The sequence below is a fragment of the Glycine max genome, chromosome 16 (assembly GCF_000004515.6).
Source record: "Glycine max cultivar Williams 82 chromosome 16, Glycine_max_v4.0, whole genome shotgun sequence".
Lineage (NCBI taxonomy): Eukaryota > Viridiplantae > Streptophyta > Magnoliopsida > Fabales > Fabaceae > Glycine > Glycine max.
The window spans coordinates 34,833,162-34,860,853 of NC_038252.2; the positions used below are offsets into that span (position 1 = coordinate 34,833,162).

The 27,692-nt window shown below is 32.8% G+C and overlaps 2 protein-coding genes across 2 annotated transcripts; both read right to left on the bottom strand.

Moving 5' to 3' along the window:
* Window positions 1–3,016, bottom strand: LOC106796472 (receptor-like protein EIX2). The gene is given in 7 exon segments (XM_026126038.2): window positions 1–885; window positions 887–1,681; window positions 1,683–1,841; window positions 1,843–2,133; window positions 2,135–2,274; window positions 2,277–2,331; window positions 2,333–3,016. Coding segments are annotated over 7 exon segments (2,796 nt in total). The 5' UTR covers window positions 2,903–3,016; the 3' UTR covers window positions 1–99.
* A 15,482-nt stretch (window positions 3,017–18,498) lies between these two features.
* On the bottom strand, window positions 18,499–21,358 carry LOC121173703 (probable leucine-rich repeat receptor-like protein kinase At1g35710). The gene is made up of 3 exons (XM_041010389.1): window positions 20,269–21,358; window positions 19,827–19,861; window positions 18,499–18,942 (listed from the first exon to the last, which is right to left on the bottom strand). Exons 1-3 carry the CDS (start codon window positions 21,356–21,358, stop codon window positions 18,499–18,501), a joined length of 1,569 nt encoding a protein of 522 aa, XP_040866323.1.
* Window positions 21,359–27,692: the final 6,334 nt, after the last annotated feature.

The window sequence follows — 27,692 nt, forward strand, 5'->3', positions numbered from 1 at the left end:
CATATGAACATGTACATAGTATGGTAAACCTTTTCACATTTTTAATGTCTAGAATAACACGTTGTAATGTCTCTCACTCCTAACAGTTAACATGTAAACTCACAATTTCCCAAGTAACCTTCTTACCTTCAAAACTATTATCACATAAATCAGATCTCTCAAGTGGTCAAGATAATGAAAATAAGCACGCCTCCAAGTTCTGTTGAAGAAAACAACACTGCAAAAACCCCAAAATCCTGCTGCAAATCCAACTCCCATACCGATATAAAACTCTGATGTTCCAAAGAAATTACCATCACCGTGTCCAACAGAAGCACTCTCTGTCAACTCTTCCTTGTCTGTGCAATTTTTTGTTACAGGAGGACCACAAAGCTCAGGATTTCCAGTGTAGCTAAGTTCTTCAAAGCTCTGAAGTTGGGTGCTCGTGGGAATTCTGCCTGATAAGTTGTTGTATGATAGATTCAGGACACTGAGGAAGGACAAATCAGATAAGCTTTGAGGGATTTGACCTGAAATGTTGTTTCGTGAGAGATCAAGGGATTCTAACAATTTCATTTTTCCCATGTCATTTGGTATCCCTCCAAACAGATGATTTCTAGACAAGTTCAAAAACCGCAAAGCAGATAGCTTGGAAATTTCAGATGGAATTGCTCCAGACAGCTTATTACTTGAAAGATCAATCATTCTCACCAATATCAGATTGTCTCTGTACTCTAACTCATCTCCTTTGGGAACTAAGACAAGAGTTTCCTTGTAGTGGTTATAACTGAAGTCAGAGCCATATGAATAACTTAAAGGGTTGGCAAAGAAGTCATCTTCACCAGCCATTGTCTTCATGTCATCCAAACAATTTGGAATGGATCCTGACAGGCTGTTATTTGCCAAGATCCAGCACTATAAGGGAAGAAAGTTGACACATCTTTTCAGTAATGCTGCCATTGAAATTGTTGGATCTTAGACGAAGAACCATTAGATATTGCATTTCCCACATCCAATCAGGTATTGCGTCAGAAAGTTGGTTATTGCCCATGTCAATGAATTTCATTGTAGAGCAATTTTGCAGTGTTGAAGGAATATATCCAGAGAAGCGGTTGTCGTCTAACAACAAAGACTCAAGTTGAGATAGATACCCCATGGAGTTTGGAATAACACCAGACAAATTGTTACTACCCAAGTTCAAATGCACCAATGCTTGCCAATGCACCCAACAGTGACCAAGATCACCATATAAGACATTATTTGAAAAATCAAGCACACTTAACTTATTAGTAGCATTTTCCTTTCCACATAAAAAGGGAGAAATTGTTCCAGAAATTGAGTTATTGGCAACATTCAGCACTTCAACATTTGAAGACACACTTGGCAATGTACCCTTGAACAAATTAGAACTCAAATTTATGAGGCTGGAATTGAGAAAGATGTTAGATAGGTCTCCACTTAACAGATTGTTGGACAGATCCAGGAATTCAGTTTGCAAAGTCCAATTCCAAAACCAACTTGGAACCAAGTCTGCAATACCTGCCTTAGACATTGTCAAAACCTTCACAGAACTTTGCCTTTTTAGCCATTCTGGAAACTTAGGACCTATTCCAAAGGAGCTCAGTAAAACATATTCAAGCTGAAAAGGAGGAACCCATCCAGAGTTGACACTGAGGAACAAGTTTGTCCAAGACAAACGTAGTTTCCTTTAATTTCAAAAGTTTTACAAAATTTGACTCTTTTATAGATCCTTCTAACAAATTAGATGAAAGGTCTAACATCACTAAATTTGAGAGAGTTCCAAGAGTTACAGGCATATCACCAGTCAAAGAATTAGTTCCAAGATTTAATACCTGCAGGTTTTCTGAGGAGCTCAAAACTCTTAGGAATGGTTCCATTCAGTCGGTTGTGAGCCAGGTTTAAAGTTCTCAAGAATGACAAGTTTGCAAATGGTGAGGGAATTGGACAAGTAAAGGTATTATTACTGAGATTTAGAACTTCAAGATGCTTAAGCTGGCCTAATGAATCTGGAAGTGGCCCACTGAGCTGGTTGTTCTGCAGGTCTAGATTTTTTATGTTCTGAAGGCTTGATATTATTTGTGGAATTTGTCCCTGTAAAAGGTTACTGTGTAAATCAAGTTGGACAAGAGTTGTTGCTGAGATTAAATAGCCATGAAGGGATTTGCTGATTGAGATTGTTAATTGAAAGATCAAGGACTTGGAGATGTGTGAAGTTGGTTTTTCCTTTTGGTGGTCCTAAGTTATCAATTTGACAGCTCTCCAAGTGTAGTTCTGAAGAGATGGAAGTCCACTCAGTACTTGAAGCCAGTTACCTTGTTTATGAAGGTCTTGAACCACTCAAATCAAGGTACTCTAAGGAAGATAGCCTTGATATCCAATTAAGGTTATCTATCTGAAGAGCATAATTGTATCCCAGATTAAGGTGCTGCAGGTTTGAGAGGTTTCCTAGTTGATGAGGGATTAATCCCATGAACCCACTTAAGCTAAGGTCCAAGTATCTCAGACTCTCCAATGAGCCTAGGAAGCTTGGTATTGGAGTAAGAACAAAATAATTTGAACTCAAGTCCAAACGATTCAAATATTTTAGTTCAAGCAAAGAAGGACTAATCTCTCCACTCAACTCCCTATAGGGAGAGCCCGCAGGTGTGTAGAGATTGATTTCCATGACTTTACCTGTGTTGTTGCAGTGAACCCCTGGCCATGTACAGCAATCCGATTTGTCAGACCACGATGAAAGCCTGTTTGAAGGGTCTGCTAGTCCATGCTTGAAGCTGAGGAGTGCATTCCTTTCCTTCACACTGCAAGTCATATTGAGCCTTGCTGCCTTGCTTGCACTGAAGTGGAGAGTTGTTGCAGTGGACAATATCAAGAGAAGAACATGAGTTGCAAATAGCACTGCCATGAAGAAGAAGGAAGACGAAAAAGGTTGAATCCACAATTTTCTGGTTCACGGTTGGTATTTACTACTAACAATGCCTATATAGGATATATACCATAGAAGGGTTTGCATTTAAAATTTTTTTCCACTAATGGTGGTGGTTGCAAAATGCACACATATGTAGAGGTATATATGTCTACAAGGAGACAATTAGGATTAAAAGTGTCTAACCACACCACCATTATTTTGCTCTAGTTTATTTAATTTTGATTTAATTACCCTTTTAGTCCTTATAGTTGTGATAATTTTTTTTAGTCCCTATAGTTTAAGACATTCATTTTGATTCTTATATTTACAATTTTTTTTATCTTTTGATCCTCGCGGGGAAGATTCAACTCACACATAAACATGAACAAAATTAATAAAAATAGGGAAGCAAGCTCAGGTACAAATGAAGTGTAATGGAGGTATGAGACAAAGCCACTACACATTCCATTATTCTTGAGTCTGCCACCGACCTCTGCAAGCTTAGCATTTGCCAATTGCCATGATGTAATCTCCTTCTTGACAGTCTCTCATCAAGTTGGAGTGGTATCACAGCATTGAACTATGTTGATCGTTCCAATGGGATGATGGTTTTGATTGCTGCAGATAAAGTGTGTCATTGTGAGTTTCTGGTCCCATGAGTTAAACTATAAGGACTAAAAAAAATATTGTCGTATCTTTAAGGGCCAAAAGGATAATTAAACCTTTTATTTTTTTATAATTTTTTTTTACAACGGGTTATATATATGTAGCAGTTTATTCTAAACAATGGACTACGTGTGAAATCTTTGAATTCTATGTAAGAAATGTTATTTCAAATTTCTCATCAGTCTTCATGTCAATGATGCATGCTCCATTTGAATTCTATGTCTAATTAAGCTCTCGGTCTTCCGTTTTTGCAACTTTATTTCGTAGAAAGAAGCCAAATTTGAAGATACAACATTTGATACTATAACTGTTTGGTGTTTTGAAAATCTCACTGACATATTTCCAAATGTTACAATCTCCTAGCCTTTTTTACCAAGTCAGGGAATTTGCATTGTTGTGCATGATGGCTGCCACAAGGACCCTTGTGCCAACCCATAAGTGCAAGTGGTTTTTTCTTATGAGAATTGAGAAACAAATTATATATGTGTTTTATAAAGGGAATTCTATTATTTTTAATTTTGAACTTGTAATGTTTTTTGTTTCCCTCACAGAACAAGTGATGTGACTCTTGATCGACGCCATACGTACGCCTACTTTGATGCTCTTTTTTCACACCACTTTTATCTTAATGGTATCTCAAGTTGACAATCATAAATTAAAATAGCTAACTATAGTTGATTAGTAGAGACAAACAGCTCAAAGATAAAGATCTTTAAGCCATCATTTTTTTTGCCTTTTCTTTTCTATGAACTGTCATTTCTTATCTCTACATGGAATGCCCAGAAGTTGAAAATTACTTGAGCTTTCTTTACCTATACTGCTTTCCATTTTGGCGAACTGCTTTTCTTTCTCATAATGAACTTTCCACTTCCAATGATGGTTGAACATTAATAATTCTTCATCTATTTTGTCTAAAAATTTCCACTCACTTTTTGTGAGTGGTGTGAATGTCATGCAGACAAATGATGTCCAAGCTCCACTTTTTCCATTCATTGCAAGTTGTAAGCAGAATGTAGAATGTACGTATAATAAAATAATGAGAATGGCAACTGCTAGTACTACTTAATTAGAACAAAAGTATCAAAATTAAAACGAAAATAACTTTGATGCTGTTAATATATGAGTTTAATTTTGATAGATAGTGTAAAAATTTAAATTGTTAATTAATTAGAAATCACCAAATGATTTGTAAAACAATTAGTAAAAAAGTTATAGGAAATATATATAATTAATTAATTGCAAATGAAAGTGTATTTAAATTAAATTCTTAATTAACATATCCTTATTGTGATATTTTGTATATTTTTTATTTAATTGAGACAGTGGAATGAGATCGCACTACAATTTTCATCACGGGTGTGGTTGTCTAATATAATAGGGATGGTTGGTGAGGAATTTTGGAATGTTAGTTGGTTTTAGACTATATATCCTCTTATTCAGTTTTCACATTCTCATTAGAGTTAAGTTGCTTTTGGGGAAGAACCAATGTCTTGAAATTCCCTCTTCACCAGAAGCAGTTTTATTGTGTCTTTATCGAAGTCATCTTCTCCAGAGACTTGCCTTTAACTTTGAAGATAGGAAATAGATCAGTCAAACATTGTTTCAGTTTATTTGGATTTTTTTTTAAGGACATGTGATTTTCAAAGACTTCTTACAACTCACAACTTTTGGAATTTCTCTATGCCTGGTTAACCCACAATTTCGGCGCCTGTTGCGGTTAGGAACATAGGCTAGTAAAAACACTAATCATTTCAAGAGAAATGTTAACACACTTTTCTAATATATTATTTTTTATATTAAAAATTATTAAAATAAAAAATTCAGCTGATCTCATATTTTATTTAGCAAATTTTTCTCATATATTAAGTCTTAGGTTTTTAAAATTATAAAGCTAAAACTAAAATGTTTTACTAAATGAATTTTAAAGTAAATTTTATACACAAAAATATTATGATTTTATAAAAATTGTTTGGTCAAGGGAGACATATTGAGCCCTCCTAACTATAAGCTACCCTGAGGGTTTCTATCTTTCTTTTTCCCACTTAATTTTTTACTTTGGCAGCAAGGGTTAAACCTACCACATCTACATGACTATGTCTTACTTTCCAATAAGTTACACCTAAATAGCTAACATATTCCTCGCACACTATCTTTCGTAAACTTTTCACGATCATCTTTATATTATCAAATTCATTTAATTAAATATACAATTATCTTTTTTTGGGAAAAAATGTAAATTATATTAAACCCAAAATGATACAATAATAAACGGGGCATACTCCGCAGTTAAAGAAAATCAAAAGTCTCCCTAATACAAGAAGACATATATCAAGATGCTAAAACAAATGCAACAGGTGCGCTTGTCTATACATAAGAAACTTAATCTTGCTAATAACCTCTATGACAGAAAATTGATAATCTTCAAAAATCAGCTTGTTCCTAGACAGCCAAATGCAGTAGACTGTAATTGCTATAGTCAGAAAACGTAATTTTTCTTGAACACCAATTATCTTAATATTATAAGCAAGTCTCTGTATAATCATGTAGTGTTTCTAAATTGAATGAGCCTAAATCACACACTCCTGAAAAAAGGATAAAAACATATTTAATTTCATTTAGTGTTTAATAGTGTTTTGGTCTATTTTTTTTTTTGTTTTTTTATAGTTATTTCTTTTCAAATTTGATGACAACATTGTCATTGGGTCCTTCTACCCTTCACATCAGCAAATTGGACACTAAAGAGACTCGGTCAGAAACAAATAACTACTAGGGGTACAATAACATGAGAGGATTTAACACTTTTGGAGTAGGAAAATGTACTTTAAGAAAAGAAAATATATGTTTATCCATGAACACTAAGCTCTAGACAAAAAATAAAAAACCCCGAGAAATAGTATATAACTCTTTAGTGGACAATTGGTGTTGTACAAAATTGAAATGATCCAGACTAAGTCAAGAAACTGGTCTTCTTCATTGAACTCACACTGAAACCACAGAATTTATTTTCATCTACTAGTTTCCTTCCCAATTCCCATGTTTTCTAAAACATAACACACTACAGAACCTTCTAATAAATTAAAACAAAAAAACCAATATTTTACATGTAGCACCACAACCTAACAATTTCTACCTACAACTTTTTCTATAGACTATAATATAATCTATCTCCACTCATTCATTCATCAAGATTGAGAAATGGATTCAAATGCTTGTCTACCACACTTGCTAGTGTTAGCAATAACATTGGTATTGGTTAGTCATGCAATGGGAGATTCAGCTCAAGACAAACAGAAATGTGCAGAATCCCTGACAGCTGTTGCAACGTGTCTGCCATATTTGGGTGCTGACGCGAAAGCACCCACAGCAGATTGTTGCAGTGGTCTCACACAAGCCATGAAGATCAACAAGAAGTGTGTCTGCCTTATTCTCAAAGACAGGGATGATCCTGACCTTGGCTTAAAGATTAACATCACAATTGCTGTTGGTCTCCCTTCTCTTTGCAAAACACCTGATAATCTCTGTTAACTCGTTGGCAAGTGTACCAAATCGTCACAAGTAGTAAAGTTCTCGGAAGTCCGAGTGTCGAATCCACAGGGACTTTGTTTGTACTTAGATTAATGCAAACCCAATTTAAAAGCAAGAGATAAGAAATTTAAAATTTAAAATAAAAGATAAAGATAATAGATAAGATAAGATGAAAGAAATTTAAAATAAAAGATAAAGATAATAGATAAGATAAGATAAAAGATTTTTAAAATTTAAAATAAAAGAAAAAGATAAAGTCAAGATAAGATATTGGGAACTGACTTGCCTAACCTGCCTAGGATGTATGAGTTTATGATTTTTCTTTACCAATTCAGGTGATTCTATCCCACCCACATCTATTCATTTACTTGTCCCTGATGCCTCACGATGACAAGCCTATTTTACCTATCTATCCCCCAAATGCCTTTGCAAAGACGCAATAGATAAAATGCATGAAGTTCTAATTCTAGATGTTTGCTTTGACGCATGGGCATAATGCAATCACTCTATGCCTAGCAATGATTTTATTATGATATCTTTTCTTCTTGTTCTATTAGAAGTTATCCTCTCCCGAGCGTCTAACCCCCTAAAACTAATGCATGCATATCTTCTTTAAATCTTATTTAGAAGTTACCCTCTCCCGAGCATCTAACCCCTAACAGAATATAAAGATGAGTATGCAAGGTAAAAACAGAAAAGAAAATAGGAAAGAAAAACCTGGTATTGCATTGATAAATAGTGAAGAGTACATCATACATCGCATTGGTTTCTAGGCCTGCCAGACCCTAACTAAGGGTTTAGCCACTCATGGCCATTGAGGACTTTACAATGAGAAGGGGTGAAAGAAAGGGAGTAAGTGAAACCCCTAGGAGAGGGGGTTCTGTCGTGGTGTGTTCTGTCCCTTGGACTGGCTCTCTATTTATAGCTGCTGAAGTGGGCTTTGGGCCTTCGTAGGCGCGCTCAGCGCGACACCCCCTCGCTCAGCGCGTGTAGATCGCGCGCTTAGCGTGCATGTTGCAGGCTTAGCGCACGCTTCTGTTAGATCGCGGGCTTAGCGCGCGTGTTGCAGGCTTAGCGCACGCATCTGTTAGATCGCGGGCTTAGCGCGCGTGTTGCACTGGGCCTGCTTCAGATTTTCTTCTTTTCTTCAATTTTTCTAGCCTTTTTGCTTGTTACACCTCCAGTTTTTATATCTGCAGCCAAAATTCAACAAAACATCAATTCTTTAATATTTAAGCGCAAATAACTGCTAAATAATTATTTTTAAAGACAATTTTGCCTTATTTTCTATCATCAAAATACAATTATTTAGCAGTTATCAAAATCCCCCAAATTAAAACTTTGCTTGTCCCCAAGCAAATCAAATTAAAAGCAGGCTCCGAATGCTTCAACACTTTCAATGGCTACAATTTCTCAGATTCCTCCAACTGGTCCTTTCCGCATTTGTCATAATCTCACAATGGAAGCATGAATTACATCAAGATGCAATTGGTTAGTATCGGAAATCAATCAAGTTGGTTTGCCTCACTTTCCTCACAAGGTTAGTGTTTATCTCTACGCACAAGTGTCTGGGGTGAGTGTTTAAAATTTATACGACCTGCAATTAAGATTCCCAAATTTTGCACTTCATCTCAATTAAAGTTATTCTTACTTACATTTGGTGGATCACTAAGGACTGTTATTGCCTTGTAATGGGGCCTGGCTAGACAAGAAATCATGGTTTTTCTGGGATTTCAAACTTAAGGTTATAAGAGAGCATTCATCCTAGAAAAACTTATACTTAGCCTAGGCTTTATTTGTTTTTCAGCCTTAACACATATGCAATCTATTTTTCTTATTTCCAACCTTAGCACTTATGGCACCTCTTTTTTTTTTTCTGCCCTTATTTTCTCTCTTTTTTTTGGAAAGAGACTTTGTGTTTACAAGCTCTTTTTATTATTATTATTATTTTTTTTTTGGAAAGAGACTTTGGGCTTACAAGCTCTTTTTTTTTTTTTTTTGGGTGCCTTATTATGTGCTACTTTTACATTCCCAAGACCATCTTCATTCTACCCATCCCCCAAATTAGGAGTTTATTATGACTAAAACCTTTATGCTCTCTTAGAACCCTAAAATAAGGTTAGAGATATCACAATTAGGCTCAGGGGTTTTATTTAAAAATAATAATTACTAATTTTGGCTCAACAAGGGTGCAAGGGATACATTTCATCACAGGTTGGCTTTTTGGCTATGTGGCTAAAATAAAAAAAACATGGCCTTGATCATATCCACCTTATGTAAATAATCTAATAGTCTAAGAATGATGCAAAATTAGGAATTTAAAAACAGACGTTCTCTCATAATTAAGTTCACACAGCTCTCCGGGACAAGATAAAGTTATCGGCTTACCGGAACATGATCTCTTTCCATCAAGCTAACCTTTTCTCTCTTTGTGATTCATGTCTCACTGTTTGACTGACTCTTGCTTCCAGGAAACCAGTATTTTCACAATTGTCATGTAGCATTTCAAGTGTTGAATCCTTCAGAAAATGCCTAAATAGTGACTTCACAAATATCATGCAATTTTTATTCAATGACTAAGTTTAAACTACTGAAATTAAAATGCATAAAATCAAAATGCACAAATTCAAAATAAAGAAAATAAATAACACAACTATCCTAAAAAAAAACAAATTGCAATTAACTAAAAGAGAAATAAAGTAAGAAGTCCTGGGTTGCCTCCCAGTAAGCGCTTCTTTAACGTCATTAGCTTGACGGGTCAAATGCCTTCAAGGTGGCATGAAGGTCACAAAGAACACATCTTCCTTGCATTTCCGTCTCTTAGCTAGAGACGCCATGAAACTCATGTATGCTGGAAACACCTTCCATATTGTAGCAAGAAAAGTGCTGGTGGTCAAGGAGAGAAGGACACTTAAGGGTTTATCATGTTTTCCATGTCTTTCTTCCTTGACAATCAGTTGATGAGGAGTGGTATTGACTTGGAGAATACTTTCTTGTTGAATTTCTACTTGTGAGTACTTCTCCGATTGTTGTGCTTTCTCCTCATTTCTTTCTATCTCTTCCTTCTTTTCTTCTTCCACATCTTCCTCAGTTAAAATTACCTTGCACTCCTTTTTGGGCTTCATCTCAGTATTTACCGTAAAGGTTTCGGTGGGCCTTTCAGCAACTAACTTAGCTAATTGTACTTCCAGATTTCTGATTGCTGCATCAGTGCTCTTCTGATGTGACCTTGTTTCCTGCATGAATTGTACCAGCAATTCTTCTAGCCTACTGCTTTCTTCCTGTGGGCTGGGCTCTTGGTCGCGTAGAATGACATAATCATAGGCCGCCATATTCTCTATTAGCTCAATAGCTTCTTCTGGAGTCTTTAACTTGATCTTTCCACCGGCTGAGGCGTCAAGGAGCTGCTTGGAATGGGGTTGCAAGCCATCAATAAAGATGTTGAGCTGAACTGGCTCACTAAACCCATGTGTAGGAGTCTTCCAAAGTAACCCATGAAAGCGATCAAGGGCTTCACTCAATGATTCATGAGGGTGTTGGTGGAAGGATGAGATTTCCACCTTTCCCTCAATGGTCTTGGACTCTGGGAAATATTTCTTCAAGAACTTCTCCACCACCTCGTTCCATGTCTGCAGGCTATTCCCCTTAAACGAGCGAAGCCATGTTCTTGCTTCACCGGCCAAGGAAAAACAAAATAAGTCAAGGTGGATGGCATCTTCAGGCACTCCTACTATCTTCACCGTGTTGCAAATGTCGACGTATGTGGCCAAGTGTGCGTATGGATCTTCAGTTGGTAGGCCGTAAAATATATTCCCTTGAATCAGCTGGATCAAGGAATATGGATATGAGAAGTTGGCCGTCTGCACCTCTGGTCTAGCTATGCTGGTGAAGTACTGAGGTATAATAGGGCTAGAGTAGTCCTCTAGCGTCATTCTCTGTGGATGATTTTCTGTCATGATGCGTTCTTCGAAGAAGGAGTGTGCACTGTTAACAAAAGAAATAACTACCGTGCACGTTATCACAGAATAAATAATTTTTTTTATTTTAATTTTTTTTATTATTTTTTTTTATAAAAAAAAGAAGAATAAAGTAAGAATGAGTAAAGAGAAAAAAATTGAATAATAAAATAAAGCAGCTAAAATAAATAATAGATAAAAAAACAAAAAACAAAATAAAAATAAAAATAGAGAGTGAAAACTAATTGCTTACAAATTGAAATATGCAATTAATCAAGTACGAAAAACAAAGTCCCCGGCAACGGCGCCAAAAACTTGTTAACTCGTTGGCAAGTGTACCAAATCGTCACAAGTAGTAAAGTTCTCGGAAGTCCGAGTGTCGAATCCACAGGGACTTTGTTTGTACTTAGATTAATGCAAACCCAATTTAAAAGCAAGAGATAAGAAATTTAAAATTTAAAATAAAAGATAAAGATAATAGATAAGATAAGATGAAAGAAATTTAAAATAAAAGATAAAGATAATAGATAAGATAAGATAAAAGATTTTTAAAATTTAAAATAAAAGAAAAAGATAAAGTCAAGATAAGATATTGGGAACTGACTTGCCTAACCTGCCTAGGATGTATGAGTTTATGATTTTTCTTTACCAATTCAGGTGATTCTATCCCACCCACATCTATTCATTTACTTGTCCCTGATGCCTCACGATGACAAGCCTATTTTACCTATCTATCCCCCAAATGCCTTTGCAAAGACGCAATAGATAAAATGCATGAAGTTCTAATTCTAGATGTTTGCTTTGACGCATGGGCATAATGCAATCACTCTATGCCTAGCAATGATTTTATTATGATATCTTTTCTTCTTGTTCTATTAGAAGTTATCCTCTCCCGAGCGTCTAACCCCCTAAAACTAATGCATGCATATCTTCTTTAAATCTTATTTAGAAGTTACCCTCTCCCGAGCATCTAACCCCTAACAGAATATAAAGATGAGTATGCAAGGTAAAAACAGAAAAGAAAATAGGAAAGAAAAACCTGGTATTGCATTGATAAATAGTGAAGAGTACATCATACATCGCATTGGCTTCTAGGCCTGCCAGACCCTAACTAAGGGTTTAGCCACTCATGGCCATTGAGGACTTTACAATGAGAAGGGGTGAAAGAAAGGGAGTAAGTGAAACCCCTAGGAGAGGGGGTTCTGTCGTGGTGTGTTCTGTCCCTTGGACTGGCTCTCTATTTATAGCTGCTGAAGTGGGCTTTGGGCCTTCGTAGGCACGCTCAGCGTGACACCCCCTCGCTCAGCGCGTGTAGATCGCGCGCTTAGCGTGCATGTTGCAGGCTTAGCGCACGCTTCTGTTAGATCGCGGGCTTAGCGCGCGTGTTGCACTGGGCCTGCTTCAGATTTTCTTCTTTTCTTCAATTTTTCTAGCCTTTTTGCTTGTTACACCTCCAGTTTTTATATCTGCAGCCAAAATTCAACAAAACATCAATTCTTTAATATTTAAGCGCAAATAACTGCTAAATAATTATTTTTAAAGACAATTTTGCCTTATTTTCTATCATCAAAATACAATTATTTAGCAGTTATCAATCTCTCAGTGTTCTGGTACGTTCAATTTCTAATTAAGCCTTCCTTTTTCTTAAAGAACACTACACTACAGTGTTATGTTTCCATTTCCTATGCAATGAATGATCTATCAGTCTTGTTAGTTGTCATATAACAACTTATGTTTTTACATTCAGTTGAAGGAAGTTCCCAGAATGGTAGAAAGCAGGGGACAGATGAAACGGCCACAGCTAAGAATAGTGAATCTCATATCGGGAAAAGATTGTTAGAAAGTTTGGTTGCAGATGAAACGGTCACAATTCTCATTCTTGAACCAGTGTGAAAACGGACAAATTCAGTTTCATGTTATATATGGCTCTGTATATGAAAAGGAAATTAAAGAAAAAGTAGAATTTGATTATGGCTAATTTCACCCATTATATTTATTACAAGAAAACCTTTAGATAAAAATTATTTTTTTGTACTTTTAGCTTGGTCGTAAACATTAACATTACATCACGCACAAACATAAAAGGCAAACCAAATTATTTTACATCCCTAAATTTTATGAGGAAGGATGCTATAAATATTAACAATACATCTCACACACACAAAGACAACTAAAATTATATCACTAAATTGATGTGGGGATAGTTTTGAAAAAAAAATAGTAGGTGTGGTTGTGTAGGTGTGTTTTTATGTTTTTCAATTCAGGATATTAAATTTACAAATAATTTTATGTTTTTCAATTAGATTTTAACAATAATTAAGAAATAAATCTAAATCATTCTACATTTGTTTATAGGTACTTGGCGAATTGGAGATGCTATATGGGAATCTAAATTTTGCTTAACACAAATGTGGTATATGCAAGGAAAAATCAAATTGAAAAATTTTTAACCACCACTTCAAATTTTAAAAGATTTGTTTCAAAATAAGGATATGAAGAACAAATTGTTTTTACAGAACATTCCCTCCATGATGTTTTCCTTTCCTTTAGGTGAAAAAAATAGACATTTCCAAAAATAATGGAAGTGAACCTTATATAATGCTGTTTATATAGAGAAGTCTTTCAAAATACAATTTAAAGTACTATTACTACAAACTATTTTGTATTATATATCTCTTATATATTTTGATATAAAACATTTATTAATTTTTTATTTATTTCTTAGTAACATGTACATGAAAGTCAAACCAAACCGAATCGAGGATTTATGTGGCATTTAACTTTTATCACTTTCTGCCCTCAAAGATCACACTCTAATCATGTACCAACATTTTGTGGTATACAAGAAAACTCTTCTATTTGAGAACAGACGATTTTTATTTGAACCTCTTTTGGCAAATGGAACTAGCTTTGGATTCCCATGTGACAAAAAACTACTTTCCTAACTTTGGATTAACCAAATCTGAAAAGCGTTTCGTGTAATATTGGCTACGCATGACTAGTTAACTTCTGAAACGGTCAGCTACTTCATAACCTTTTGATGTCATTCTCCCCAACAAAAAACAATTGCAACTTGTTACCTAGCAACAGCTTGAATTGCTTGCTTTCTCACGCACTTAGTGACCCTAGATGCTTGTGAAATAAATTGTTATAACCTTCACTGTTTTTCATCAATATTACCAAAATTTCCTTAAAGTGTTCAATATTTCGTAATCTTCATAATTAATTCAAAATTCTCAAAAGATTAGTATATGACCTTTTTTCTTGTTTGTACTAGGAGAGGAATAAATGAAAAAAATTCAGAAATTTGTGGATTGCAATTTGCTCAAATGATGTGTCTATTAGTTCTTTGAAATTTGTATTGGTCATATTTATTTTTACCTTTTAATAGATATATTGTGCTGTCATCCCAAGAGAAGGATCAAACATTGATGATGCAGAGGTGCTAAGATATTGCAAGAAGAATCTTGCATCTTTCAAAGTCCCTGAAAAGGTCTTCATTACTGATTCTTTGCCCAAGACTGCCACCGGAAAGATTTTGCGTCGTCTTGTGGCAGAACACATTGTCTCTCAAATTTGAGCAACTGATCAAGTCCTACTTTTGAAGCCTCCATACCTGGCCATACATAGTTGGAGTCCACACACCATAAATTTCAACAATAATTTGGCAACTTGGCATTTAAGAGGAGGGTAATTCTGCAAATGGTCTTTCATTCAGGATACAATAGATTGTAGTTTTCAATGATTCACGTGAAATGTTCACAATGTAATGTTTTCAATGTTTTATAGGTCTTAATACCAATAGCAGACAAGATCAAGCTTATGCTTTTTTGCTATCGTGCTCCTGTTCCTTGCCACTGGTCTTGATGAAGCCAAGCATTGTCTCTTTGCCTTTTAAGTTGTACATAGTTGCAAAACGGGTACATGTGAAAGAATAATGCTTATTAAAGGTAAGGTTGATTTTAAAGTGGGCATGCAAGAATGCATTCATTATCTCAAGTAAATAAAATTCAAGCGAATATGTGATTTGGATTAGAGAATAGTATTATCCAGTGCACACTAAATTGGAGAGATTCCCAACATGTGGTTTCAAAACTAAAAGTACTTACCAACTATTTGAATTTTAATCTACGTGATCTAGCTAATGTTTTCTATCAGAGAATTACAACTAGTTGATCTTAAGTACAAAACTATACTAAATATGCAAATCTTTACATCTAAAAACAGAATTTAAATAAGGCTCTCAAATTTGAAGAAAAAAAAGAAGATAGCAATGACTACAAATTGATCAATCTGCCAATACAATGATAAAACATCGGTTTATTCTAAGCAACACTAAAAAGTGATACTACATGAGCAAAAAGATTGAAATTATTGACCATGCAGTATGAATGTACAGCATTATTTATTTAATTTTTCTAATACAATTTTATTTTATATTAATACACTATATCATTATGACATCAACCCCCAACATGAGTGGCCCAGTGGACAAGCCCATCAATCTAACATGTCGGTTGATAGACTTGCATAAACTTTTGTTCCTTGCATCATCTCATGTGTCTCCATTCTCCATTCTCTGCTTCCACTAACGATTAAACCTTATTGATTAGGGTTCAATGATTTTTCAATGAATAAAATTAATTTTAAATTCTTGATTCTAACAGCTCACGTATGTCTGTTGAATCAAATGGATTAGACTCTTGATATCATAAAGAAAATTAAAAATTGATTCTTTGTGTAAAATAAAGAAATCTAATTAATTATGCTTGTTATGTTACTATATCATTTTTCCGGTGTGGAGTAACATCAAAATCAAAGTAACAAAGTTACTTGCATGTTACTCTAACCATAATTCCAGCTAAGTCGAATATGGTTTCATGTTTTGTAAAACAATTTAGATCCCCTTTATCAAAGTGTATCTGTCTTTTACACAAGTTTTTTCACTTTATTTTATTTCCCCCAGAATCAATTGTTGTGTTATTCATACTATTAAATTAGTCCGATAACTACCATGTCGATCATTGTTAGTTTTGTTTCCACCATTGTTCGGAGTACGTATATACTATTACTTTATGATTAAACGTGTTATTAAATTGCAGATAAAAACTCTTTATAATGAAGTACAATTGTTTATAACTACAACAATTATATTGAGTCAATTTAACACTCATCAAAGGCAGAAAAGCTTTACTTTAAGATTAGACAGAGGCTCATACCAATCATGGCGGTGGTTATAATTACACACATCAGCAACTGTAAAAGATCTTGCACAGCCACAGAAAAAAAAATGCTTGATGCACATCTGATAAACTCACTCAAGGTCTATGTATTAATAGTGTAAAAGAGAGACTGAATATTAAATGATAAAAATATAAAATAATTGTTTTGTATTGGCAGAGTACACATATATATGCCCAAATGTAGATTCAAAGTTCAAACATTTTGGGCCTAGACCATCCCTCCTAGTCATAGCCATCTGAATTGGATCGACCCCACCCCAAGGTTTGTGTTGCATCACTTGCATGCATTCACCCACCACAGTGTTGTTATAGTTTTCTCGTGATTTTTGTATTGGAAAATACTATGGACAAATATAATTGATACAGTCATAATTAATTATTGTCATGTTGCAATTACAAAGACTCCTCAAAGAATATGTTTAGTAAATCATGATCAAGTAGAAATTGCAATGGCAAACTGTTTTTTAAAATCTTATTAGTCAGTTGTATAAACCCAAATTTAGTTATATCCAGGTATGTAATATTTGCCATTTTAGTGCTCTGTTTGGAAATTTGCGTGTCGAATTGTTTTTTTATACGTACCTACACAACACTCTTTAGCCAAATACCACTGTTCATGGAGGAATCTGTCCTGAAAGGAGTATAGAACCAGAAACAATATGCGTGGTGGTATCTATCATTCTGAAAAGAGAAAAAGTGGGATACGTACAATAGTAGGACTGTGACACTACTGAAAAATGTATGCACCTTTCATGTCCCTAAATTTATGAACAAAAGATTCAGGTATCGTTTATTGAATTTGTTTTATATGGAGTGTAAAGTCATCATATCCAATACTAATAAGTGTATGTTTATATAATTCTTTTTAAAATAATTACTCTTCCTTATTTACATCTAATAAAAATGTTATCACATTAATTTTTAAATTAAGCTAAATGAAGCATGTTTCATAAGAAATTAACTTTTACTGTAATTGTTACATTTTTTAGTGACAAAGGGAGATGGGTGAAGACGGTGAAGGAAAAAAAAATGAAGATAATGTCTATGTTGTTCAAATAACAGTATTAATTGTATTAAAATAGTTAATATTAAAAAATAATTAGTAAATATAAACATTGTTGTGTTGGTGCTATTTATTGTGCATCAAAATATGTAAAAATAATAATTAACTTGTAATTTGTATAGTTGGTATGGGTTGTTTTATCTATCCTGGATTTGTTGTATCACACATATAATCATTTATATATATATGGGCTACTATTGTCACTACAAAAATGCTATTGAGACTACCAAAGCATTTGAAATTACTTGGTTATCCTTAGTTCCATTTCCCCACACCTCCTATCCTTCCCCTCTTTACGTTCAGCTACTCTCCCTCTTTACATCCAAAAACAGAATTTAAATAAGGCTCTCAAATTTGAAAAAAAAAAAAAAAGAAGATAGCAATGACTACAAATTGATCAACCTGCCAATAATAAAACTTCGGAGTATTCTAAGCAACACTAAACAGTCATACTACCTGAGCGAAAAGATTGAAGTTTGAACCACACATGATCAAGGAAATGAAAATAGGCATACCGCCATGATCTACAAATCAGCAAAGGAGCAATCACTATCCAGAATCCCACAATAAATCCAATTGTCATACTACAAAAAACCAATTCACTCCATGCCCATCACTTCCTTCATAACTATGGGTTTCCCATTGGAGCTGCAGTTTATGGGCAGTGGTGGACCACATAGATTGTTGCCGATGAAGCTGGAGGCATCAAAGGTTTGCAATTGAGTTCCTGTTGGAATATTTCCCTTCAAATGATTATAAGACAAGTCTAGCATGCTCAGAAAGCTCAAATTTGCATGCTTGGAGGGATTTCACCAGAAAGTTGATTCCTGAAAAATCAATGGACTGTAATAATCTCATATTACCTATACCTTGTGGAATATGACCAATCAATTGGTTGTGGGACAAGTTTAAAAAATTCAATCCATTTAGATATGTGATTTCTCTTGGTATTTCCCTAATAACTTGTTACTTGACAGATCAATGCTTGTTACCAAACCCAGAAGTTTCTGTACTCATCTCCTCTTCCTTTCAGCCATAGTAGAGCACTAACTATACTTTGCATCGAAGAGTAAGGCATACTAGATTGTGCTTGAGAATAGATACGAGGATCTGTACTTTGGTTCATTAGTGTCATGGCACTCAAGTTACTGAAACAGCTCGTATATTGCCAGACAGATTGTTTTGTGCAAGGTCTAAAACCTGAAGATGACTCATCTGACATATTTCATTTGGAATGTGGCCGGCAAAACTGTTTGATCGAAGGCGGAGGATTTTCACATTTAAGAGGTTTTCTCCAACCCATGTTGGAATAGTTCCTGAAAGATTATTTTCCCCAAGGTCCAAGGATATCAATTGGTTATTCTTCTTCAAACTGGTTGGAAATATTCCTGAGAGTGTGTTGTTACGAATTTGTAAAGACTGCAGGTCTGCCAAGGAACCCATGGATTGGGGTAAGTTCCCAACAAAATGGTTGCTTTGTAAATTTACATCCACAAGAGATGTCCAATTCATCCAGCAATCAGGTATCTCTCCTGACAAATTATTTGATGCAAGATTCAGAAATTCTAATAGCATTGGCTTGTCCTGATCGTTACATAAAAAGTCATTCATGGATTCAGAGAATGAATTGCTTGAAAGATCTAACTGAAACACATCACTTGAAAGATAGGGTAATTTACCACACAAGTGATTTGAGCTTAGATCAATAGTTGGGATAGATATTGGATTCTTTAATGTAGTCCCAATCTCACCATGGATATGATTACGAGAGAGGTTTAAATACAAAACCTGAGAAAGTGCTTCCCACATCTGTGTGGGAATAGAATCGAAAATCCCCGTGTTAGATAGTCCAACATATTGAAGTTGGTTTTGTGACTGAATCCACAATGGAAAGCTGGGACCCTAACTGCCATGATGTCACATCCAAATAGGTAAGTTGAAAATTAGGAATCCAATTGGGACCCACTTTTAAAGTGAAATTGTTCCCGATGCGGCAAACTCCGTCAAGCTTGTAAGATTTGCAAGATCATCTTCCTTGACAACTCCGTGAAAAGATTGCCGTCAATATGAAGAGATAACAATTTAGAGAGTGATCGAAGACTTTCAAATGGATTTCCACTGAATTTATTCATAGAGAGATCGAGATATCTTAATGATGAAAGTTTTCCAAATGATCTAGGAAGAGCACCACCAATTGAGTTGTTGAAAAATCTAGCAGCTCAATATTTTTAAATGCCCCAATATGATCTGTCAGATTGCCTGAAAGTCGTGAACTCTGAACTGCAAGTCTTGTGAGTCCATGGGAAATACAAGGAGCAAGAATTTCTAAAAGTTCATTAACCTGTTGGTTGAGTTTGAGATATGATAAATCTATCACCCTTAAGTTGCAGAGATTACCCAAAGAAGTTGGAATGTTTCCTTCAAGTTGACTATATGACAAATCAATTCAACAAGAGAAGTCAAATTACCCAAGAAGTTGGAATGTTTCCTTCAAGTTGATTACCTGATAAATCAAGTTCAACAAGAGAAGTCAAATTTCCCAAGGCATCAGGTATAGAAGATGAGAATGAATTGGAAGACAAGTCAAGATTTTGAAGATGTGTGAGGTTTCGAATACCACAAGGAATCGGACCTTGGATTTCATTACCCTTAATTGAAGAGAAACAAGTTTCTTCAATTTGAATATCCACTTGGGGACAAAAGAAATGGCAGGGGAATAACTGGTATTGTAAAGATAGAGAGTTTGCAGAGATGAGAAGTTGAGCAAGGATGGTTCATTATAGTGAGGGAGTGTGCAGAGTGACAAATATAGGTGGGTCAAAGAAGGAAGAGATTGGAGAGTGTGTAGCCAATGAAATGCTTTGGATAGGTTTGCATTTCTCAAATGAAGATATTCAAGCTTCCACATACTTGATACCCATTCTACATTTTCAGCAAACAGAGGAGGTTCGAAACCAGAATAACCTCCGAGGTCAAGGTAGACCAAATTGGAGAGATTCCCAATCTGAGGAGGAATCTTCCCATAGAATTCAGTAAGAGAGAGGTCGAGATGAGTCAAGGAGGTCATTGCACAAAGGAAAGAAGGAATTGCCATACCTTCAAAATCATTGTAGCTCAAGTCAAGATATCGAAGCTTAGAGAGATTCCCGATCTGAGAGGGTACTGTTCCGTTGGCAACATATCTCAGGTCAAGATACACCAAATTTGAGAGATTCCCAATCTGAGGAGGAATCTTCCCACGGAATCCAGTAAAAGAGAGGTCGAGGTGAGTCAAGGAAGTCATTGTCCCAAGGAAAGAAGGAATTGCCATACCTTCTCCAAGGAATCTATTGAAGCTCAAGTCAAGATATCGAAGCTTAGAGAGATTCCCGATCTGAGAGGGTACTGTTCCGTTGGCAACTTCTGAACTCAGGTCAAGATACACCAAATTTTCAGCAAACAGAGGAGGTTTGAGATCAGTAGAATAACCTCCGAGGTCAAGGTAGACCAAATTTGAGAGATTCCCAATCTGAGATGGAATCTTCCCCATCAATCCAGTAAGAGAGAGGTCGAGGTGAGTCAAGGAGGTCATTGTCCCAAGGAAAGAAGGAATTGACATACCTTCTCTAAGGAATACATTGCCGCTCAAGTCCAAGTAATTCAAATGCTTTAAATCAGCCAAACAAGGACTTATCTCTCCACCAAAGCTCCATCTCCGATAAGCTTCCTCATCGAAGTGATAGTAGCCATCATAGTCATAATAGAAAGCATCAGAAAGTGAAGAGTTGAGGTGAAGCTGAAGAAGATGGGAAGTGACGTTGTGGCAGAGGACTCCATACCAGTGGCAACAGTTGGTATGATTATGATTCCAAGACCAAAGCCTATTGGAAGGATCTATGAGATTATTCTTAAACTTCAAAAGTGTCTCACGCTCACTTGGGATGCACACACTCTCTCTGCATGGTAAGCTCAACAACCAAAGCTGGACAAAGACAAGAATATAAATGGAGGAGGAATTCATGATCATGCAACGCAAATATAGAAAACGAGTGTTTTTTTTTTTAGAGCTGATCGAAAAAAGTGTTTTTTTTTAGAGCTGATCAAATTTTAACTTTTATTTAATCAATCCTTTCGTTAAACTTTTGTTGCGTACAAAAGTCCAATATTTTTTTAAGAAAAAAATCAAGTCTTCTATTTCATCAAATCCCAACCCATGATTAATATTAAATTATCAAATTTTCAATATTCAAACTAAAAATAATGTAAAAGAAAATTGTCTTCTAAATCATAGCTCACACCATTAAGTTAATCTCAAGGTTTTCCATTTTTTTCATCTTGAACCTTTGGACACTCCACAAAGTCCAGTCATGATGTTAAGGTCTGACTTCTTCAACTTGAACCATAGATCACTGCATTACTTTCATATCAAACAAATGTTGCGAGTTAAGTAAAGCAAGGAAAAAAAATATAATTGATGAATAAATCAATTATAGGAAAAGAGTTTACTTTAAAGATAATTTTGGTTAAAAAAATCTATAAAAAAAATTATTTTGTTCTAAGCTAGCTATTTAATTTTGATCAATTTTTCAATTCACAAAATAATATTCTTCTTATATGTGAAAAGACTAATTAATCTTCATTGTCATTAATGATTGTTGTGTTGTCTATTTCTAATTGTTTTTTTAATCATAATATTATTTTCTTTTTTATTAAAAATTTATTAGTGAGATACAAAGAAGTTTAAATTGCTTGTTTAGCTTGGTCTATCATAATTATTGAGATCATAGTTTTTCCTTTTATAAGTCTTGTTCCAAATTTCTCCATGTATTGTAGATCATATTTAACTTAAAAAGTAAATTAGAAGATCTACAAAGAAGTGTGGCATGTTTTTTAAATTATAAAATTATGGTCCTAGCTATTTATTGTTAGACCACAAGTCTTCATATATTAAAGTTTTTGTCTAAATTTCATTTATGGTGATAGTTTAAGAATACTGATAGAAGAGAAAAATAAATATACAACTTATTGAAATATCTAACTCAATTAATTGAGGAATACATCAATTATAGGAAAAGGGTGTGCTTTAAAGACTATTTCTATTAAAAAATCTATAAAAAAATTATTTCGTTCCAATCTAATTATTTAATTTTAATCAATTTTTCAGTTCACAAAATAATATTCTCTTATATAGGAAAAAAAGACTAAATTTAATTATCATCAATTGGAAAAGTTATTGTGTCATGTATTTCTAATTGTATTCGAACTTGAATATTATTTTATTTATCATATAAAAATTAATTATTTATATAAAAGACATAAAAAGAATATTAACTTTTTTTCTCAAAAAAAATCAGTATCATATTTTATGTTTTTTACAAGTTATCAACTTAAATAAGAGGAGAAATATAATTTTAATTTTAATTTTACTTTTTAAATAATTGCAAGTGCCAAATTTAAATAATCATGAGAATACTCATGTTTAATATAATATTCTAAAAAAAATCCATACGATAACTTAAACAATCTACAAAGAAATATAATTTATTCTTGTGCCAAATGCTAAAACAAGAAACATTTTTTATTTTAGTTTACCGTATAGAATTGCTTAAATCAATGAAATTTTTATTTTAAGAAAATATTAATGATTTTTATATCAAAGGTAATTAAATTTGGCTTAATTAGTCTTCAAATTTTAACTATTATTCAAATCAATCCTTTCGTTAAACCTGTACATGTTAAGTAAACAACAAAAAGTCTTGCCTTATAAAATTCAAACATTTTTATTACATGTTGTTTGAACCCATAATTAATTTTAAACTATCAAATTTTAATTATTCAAAATAAAAGAAATGAAAACAAAATTGTCTCCTAGACAAACCGCTGGCCACTCCACCAAATCCATATCAAGGTCCCCACTTTTCCAACTTGAACCATAGACTACTCCATCAAGTCCATGTGAAGGTCCTCCATTTTTTCATTTTGAACCTTAGGACACTCCACAAAGTCCACCCATATAGAAAACATCTTAATTGTATAAGTGCTTCTTGCTTCTGCATATAAATCATAAAACTTCTATTATTTATACTGCTGCAAGTGTCTTTCTTTTTTTTTTTTTTTATGATGTTTCCTTTTTTTAATTATTGACTTTATTATCCAATTCTCCAGAGTTAATTCTTAGAATAGGAAATAATTTTGAATTTACTTTATCTATCTCCCTTTTTAAAATTCCTATATACACAATTTTGTATTGAAATTAACTATTATTTAATCAATCCTTTCGTTATACTTTTGTTAATTAAACAATAAAAATCCAACATTTTATTAAAAAAATTCAAGTCTTCTATTTCATGGACTCTATAAAGTCTTTTATTAAAAGTCCAACTTTTGTTAATTCAAGTCTTTTACAAAATTTTGTTAATTCAACTTTTGTTAATTATTACAAAATTTGGTATTGAATTTAACTATTACTTAATTCAAGTCTTTTATTAAAAGTCCAACTTTTGTTAATTTAACTATTATTTTGTTAATTAAACCATAGCCGATTCCATCAAGTCCATGTCAAGGTCCTCTATTTTTTCATCTTGAACCTTTGGACACTGCACAAAATCCAGCCATGTTATGATCTCTGGCTTCAACTTGAACCATAGCCTGGGCCACAAACAATATATTAATGATAAATACATCAATTATAGGAAAAGGGTCTAATTTAAAGACTATTTCAGTTAAAAAAAATTATATAAAAAGAGATTATTTCGTTCATATCTTGCTATTTAATTTTGATCAATTTTTTAATTCACAAAATAATATTCTCTTTATATATGAAAAAAGACTAGATTTAATCATCATTAATTGGAATGGTTGTTGTGTGATCTATTTCTAATTGTATTCGTCATAATTATTGAGATCATAGTTTTTCCTTTTATAAGTCTTGTTCCAAATTTCTCCATGTATTGTAGATCATATTTAACTTAAAAAGTAAATTAGAAGATCTACAAAGAAGTGTGGCATGTTTTTAAATTATAAATTATGGTCTAGCTATTTATTGTTAGACCACAAGTCTTCATATATTAAAGTTTTTGTCTAAATTTCATTTATGGTGATAGTTTAGAATATGATAGAAGAGAAAAATAAATATACACTTATTGAAATATTAACTCAATTAATTGAGGAATACATAATTATAGGAAAGGGTGTGCTTAAAGACTATTTCTATTAAAAAATCTATAAAAAAATTATTTCGTTCCAATCTAATTATTTAATTTTAATCAATTTTTCAGTTCACAAAATAATATTCTCTTATATAGGAAAAAAAGACTAAATTTAATTATCATCAATTGGAAAAGTTATTGTGTCATGTATTTTAATTGTATTCGAACTTGAATATTATTTTATTTATATATAAAAATTAATTATTTATATAAAAGACATAAAAGAATATTAACTTTTTTTCTCAAAAAAATCAGTATCATATTTTATGTTTTTACAAGTTATCACTTAAATAAGAGGAGAAATATAATTTTAATTTTAATTTTACTTTTAAATAATTGCAAGTGCAAATTTAAATAATCATGAGAATACTCATGTTTAATATAATATTCTAAAAAAAAATCCATACGATAACTTAAACAATCTACAAAGAAATATAATTTATTCTTGTGCCAAATGCTAAAACAAGAAACATTTTTTATTTAGTTTACCGTATAGAATTGCTTAAATCAATGAAATTTTTATTTTAAGAAATATTAATGATTTTTTATCAAGGTAATTAAATTTGGCTTAATTAGTCTTCAAATTTTAACTATTATTCAAATCATCCTTTCGTTAAACTGTACATGTTAAGTAAACAACAAAAGTCTTGCTTATAAAATTCAAACATTTTATTACATGTTGTTTGAACCCATAATTAATTTAAACTATCAAATTTTAATTATTCAAAATAAAAGAAATGAAACAAAATTGTCTCCTAGACAAACCGCTGGCCACTCCACCAAATCCATATCAAGGTCCCCACTTTTCCAACTTGAACCATAGACTACTCCATCAAGTCATGTGAAGGTCCTCCATTTTTTCATTTGAACCTTAGGACACTCCACAAAGTCCACCCATATAGAAAACATCTTAATTGTATAAGTGCTTCTTGCTTCTGCATATAAATATCAAAACTTCTATTATTTATACTGCTGCAAGTGTCTTTCTTTTTTTTTTTTTTATGATGTTTCCTTTTTTAATTATTGACTTTATTATCCAATTCTCCAGAGTTAATTCTTAGAATAGGAAATAATTTTGAATTTACTTTATCTATCTCCTTTTTAAAATTCCTATATACACAATTTTGTATTGAAATTAACTATTATTTATCAATCCTTTCGTTATACTTTTGTTATTAAACAATAAAATCCAACATTTATTAAAAAAATTCAAGTCTTCTATTTCATGGACTCTATAAAGTCTTTTATTAAAAGTCCAACTTTTGTTAATTCAAGTCTTTTACAAAATTTGTTAATTCAACTTTGTTAATTATTACAAATTTGGTATTGAATTTAACTATTACTTATTCAAGTCTTTTATTAAAAGTCCAACTTTTGTTAATTTAACTATTATTTTGTTAATTAAACCATAGCCGATCCATCAAGTCCATGTCAAGGTCCTCTATTTTTTCATCTGAACCTTTGGACACTGCACAAAATCCAGCCATGTTATGATCTCTGGCTTCAACTTGAACCATAGCCTGGGCCACAAACAATATATTAATGATAATACATCAATTATAGGAAAAGGGTCTAATTTAAAGACTATTTCAGTTAAAAAATTATATAAAAAGATTATTTCGTTCATATCTTGCTATTTAATTTTGATCAATTTTTTAATTCACAAAATAATATTCTTTATATATGAAAAAAGACTAGATTTAATCATCATTAATTGGAATGGTTGTTGTGTGATCTATTTCTAATTGTATTCGAACATGAATATTATTTTCTTTATCATATAAAAATTAATTAGTGATATAAAAAGAAGTGTGAAAAGAATATTAACTTTTTTTCTAAAAAAATTAGTAGCATATTTTGTATTTTTTTACATGTATCAACTTAAATAATAGGAGAAACATAATTTTAATTTCCATTTTAATTGCCAATTTAAGCAATTATAAATTACTCATGTTCAATAATATCTAAAAAAATATACATACGATAACTTAAATAATCTACTAGAATATGATTTATTCTTGTGCAGATCGAATACTAAAATAAGAAAAAAAATTTTAGATCACAATATAGAATTGCTTAAATCAATGAAATTATTTTAAGAAAATATTAATCATTTTTTAATACTTTAAATCAAAAGTAATTAAATTAGTTTAATTAGTCTTCAAATTTTAACTATTATTTAAATCAATCCTTTGGTTACACCTTTGTTAAGTAAATGATAGCATAGCAAGCAAGGAGGTGCAAGCAGTAACACTCACAAAAATAAAGATCTTAAGCCATCATTTTTTTTCCTTTTCTTTTCTATGAACTGTCATTTCTTATCTCTACATGGAATGCCTAGAAGTTGAAAACTGGAGCTTTCTTTAACTATACTGCTTTCCATTTTGGCGAACTGCTTTTCTTCTCATAATGAACTTTCCACTTCCAATGATGGTTCAACATTAATCATTCTTTATTATTTTGTCTAAAAATTCCACTCACTTTTTGTGAGTGGTTGAATGTCATGCAGACAATGATGTCCAAGCTCCACTTTTTCCATTCATTGCAAGTGTAAGCAAATGTAGAATGTACATATAATAAAATAATGAGAATGGAACTACTAGTACGTAGTACTTAATTAGAACAAAAGTATCAAAATTAAACGAAAATAACTTGATGCTGTTAATACATGAGTTAATTTTGATACACAGTGTAAAAATTTAAATGTTAATTAATTAGAAATCACTAATGATTTGTAAAACAATTACTAAAAAAAGTTATAGGAGAATATATATAATTAATTGCAATTCTAAGTGTATTTAAATTAAATTCTTAAATTAGCATATCCTTATTGTGATATTTTGTATATATTTTATTTATTGAGACAGTGGAATGAGACCGCACTATAATTTTCATCACGGGTGTGGTTGTCAAATATAATAGGGATGGTTGGGATGATGTTGCAGGTGCCGGTTTGTTGTTAAGGCCTTGAGGGAAAATGTATTTTTTGAAGAAAATAAAATTATAAAAAATTGTTTTAAATTAACATTAGCTAAATAATGACGTACCCGTAAAATATTTAATAACACAAAATTGATTTATAGTAAGTCAAATACCGTCAATATTCATTTGAACTGTAGTCTTCCACCGTCTCAAGCTCTTCACATG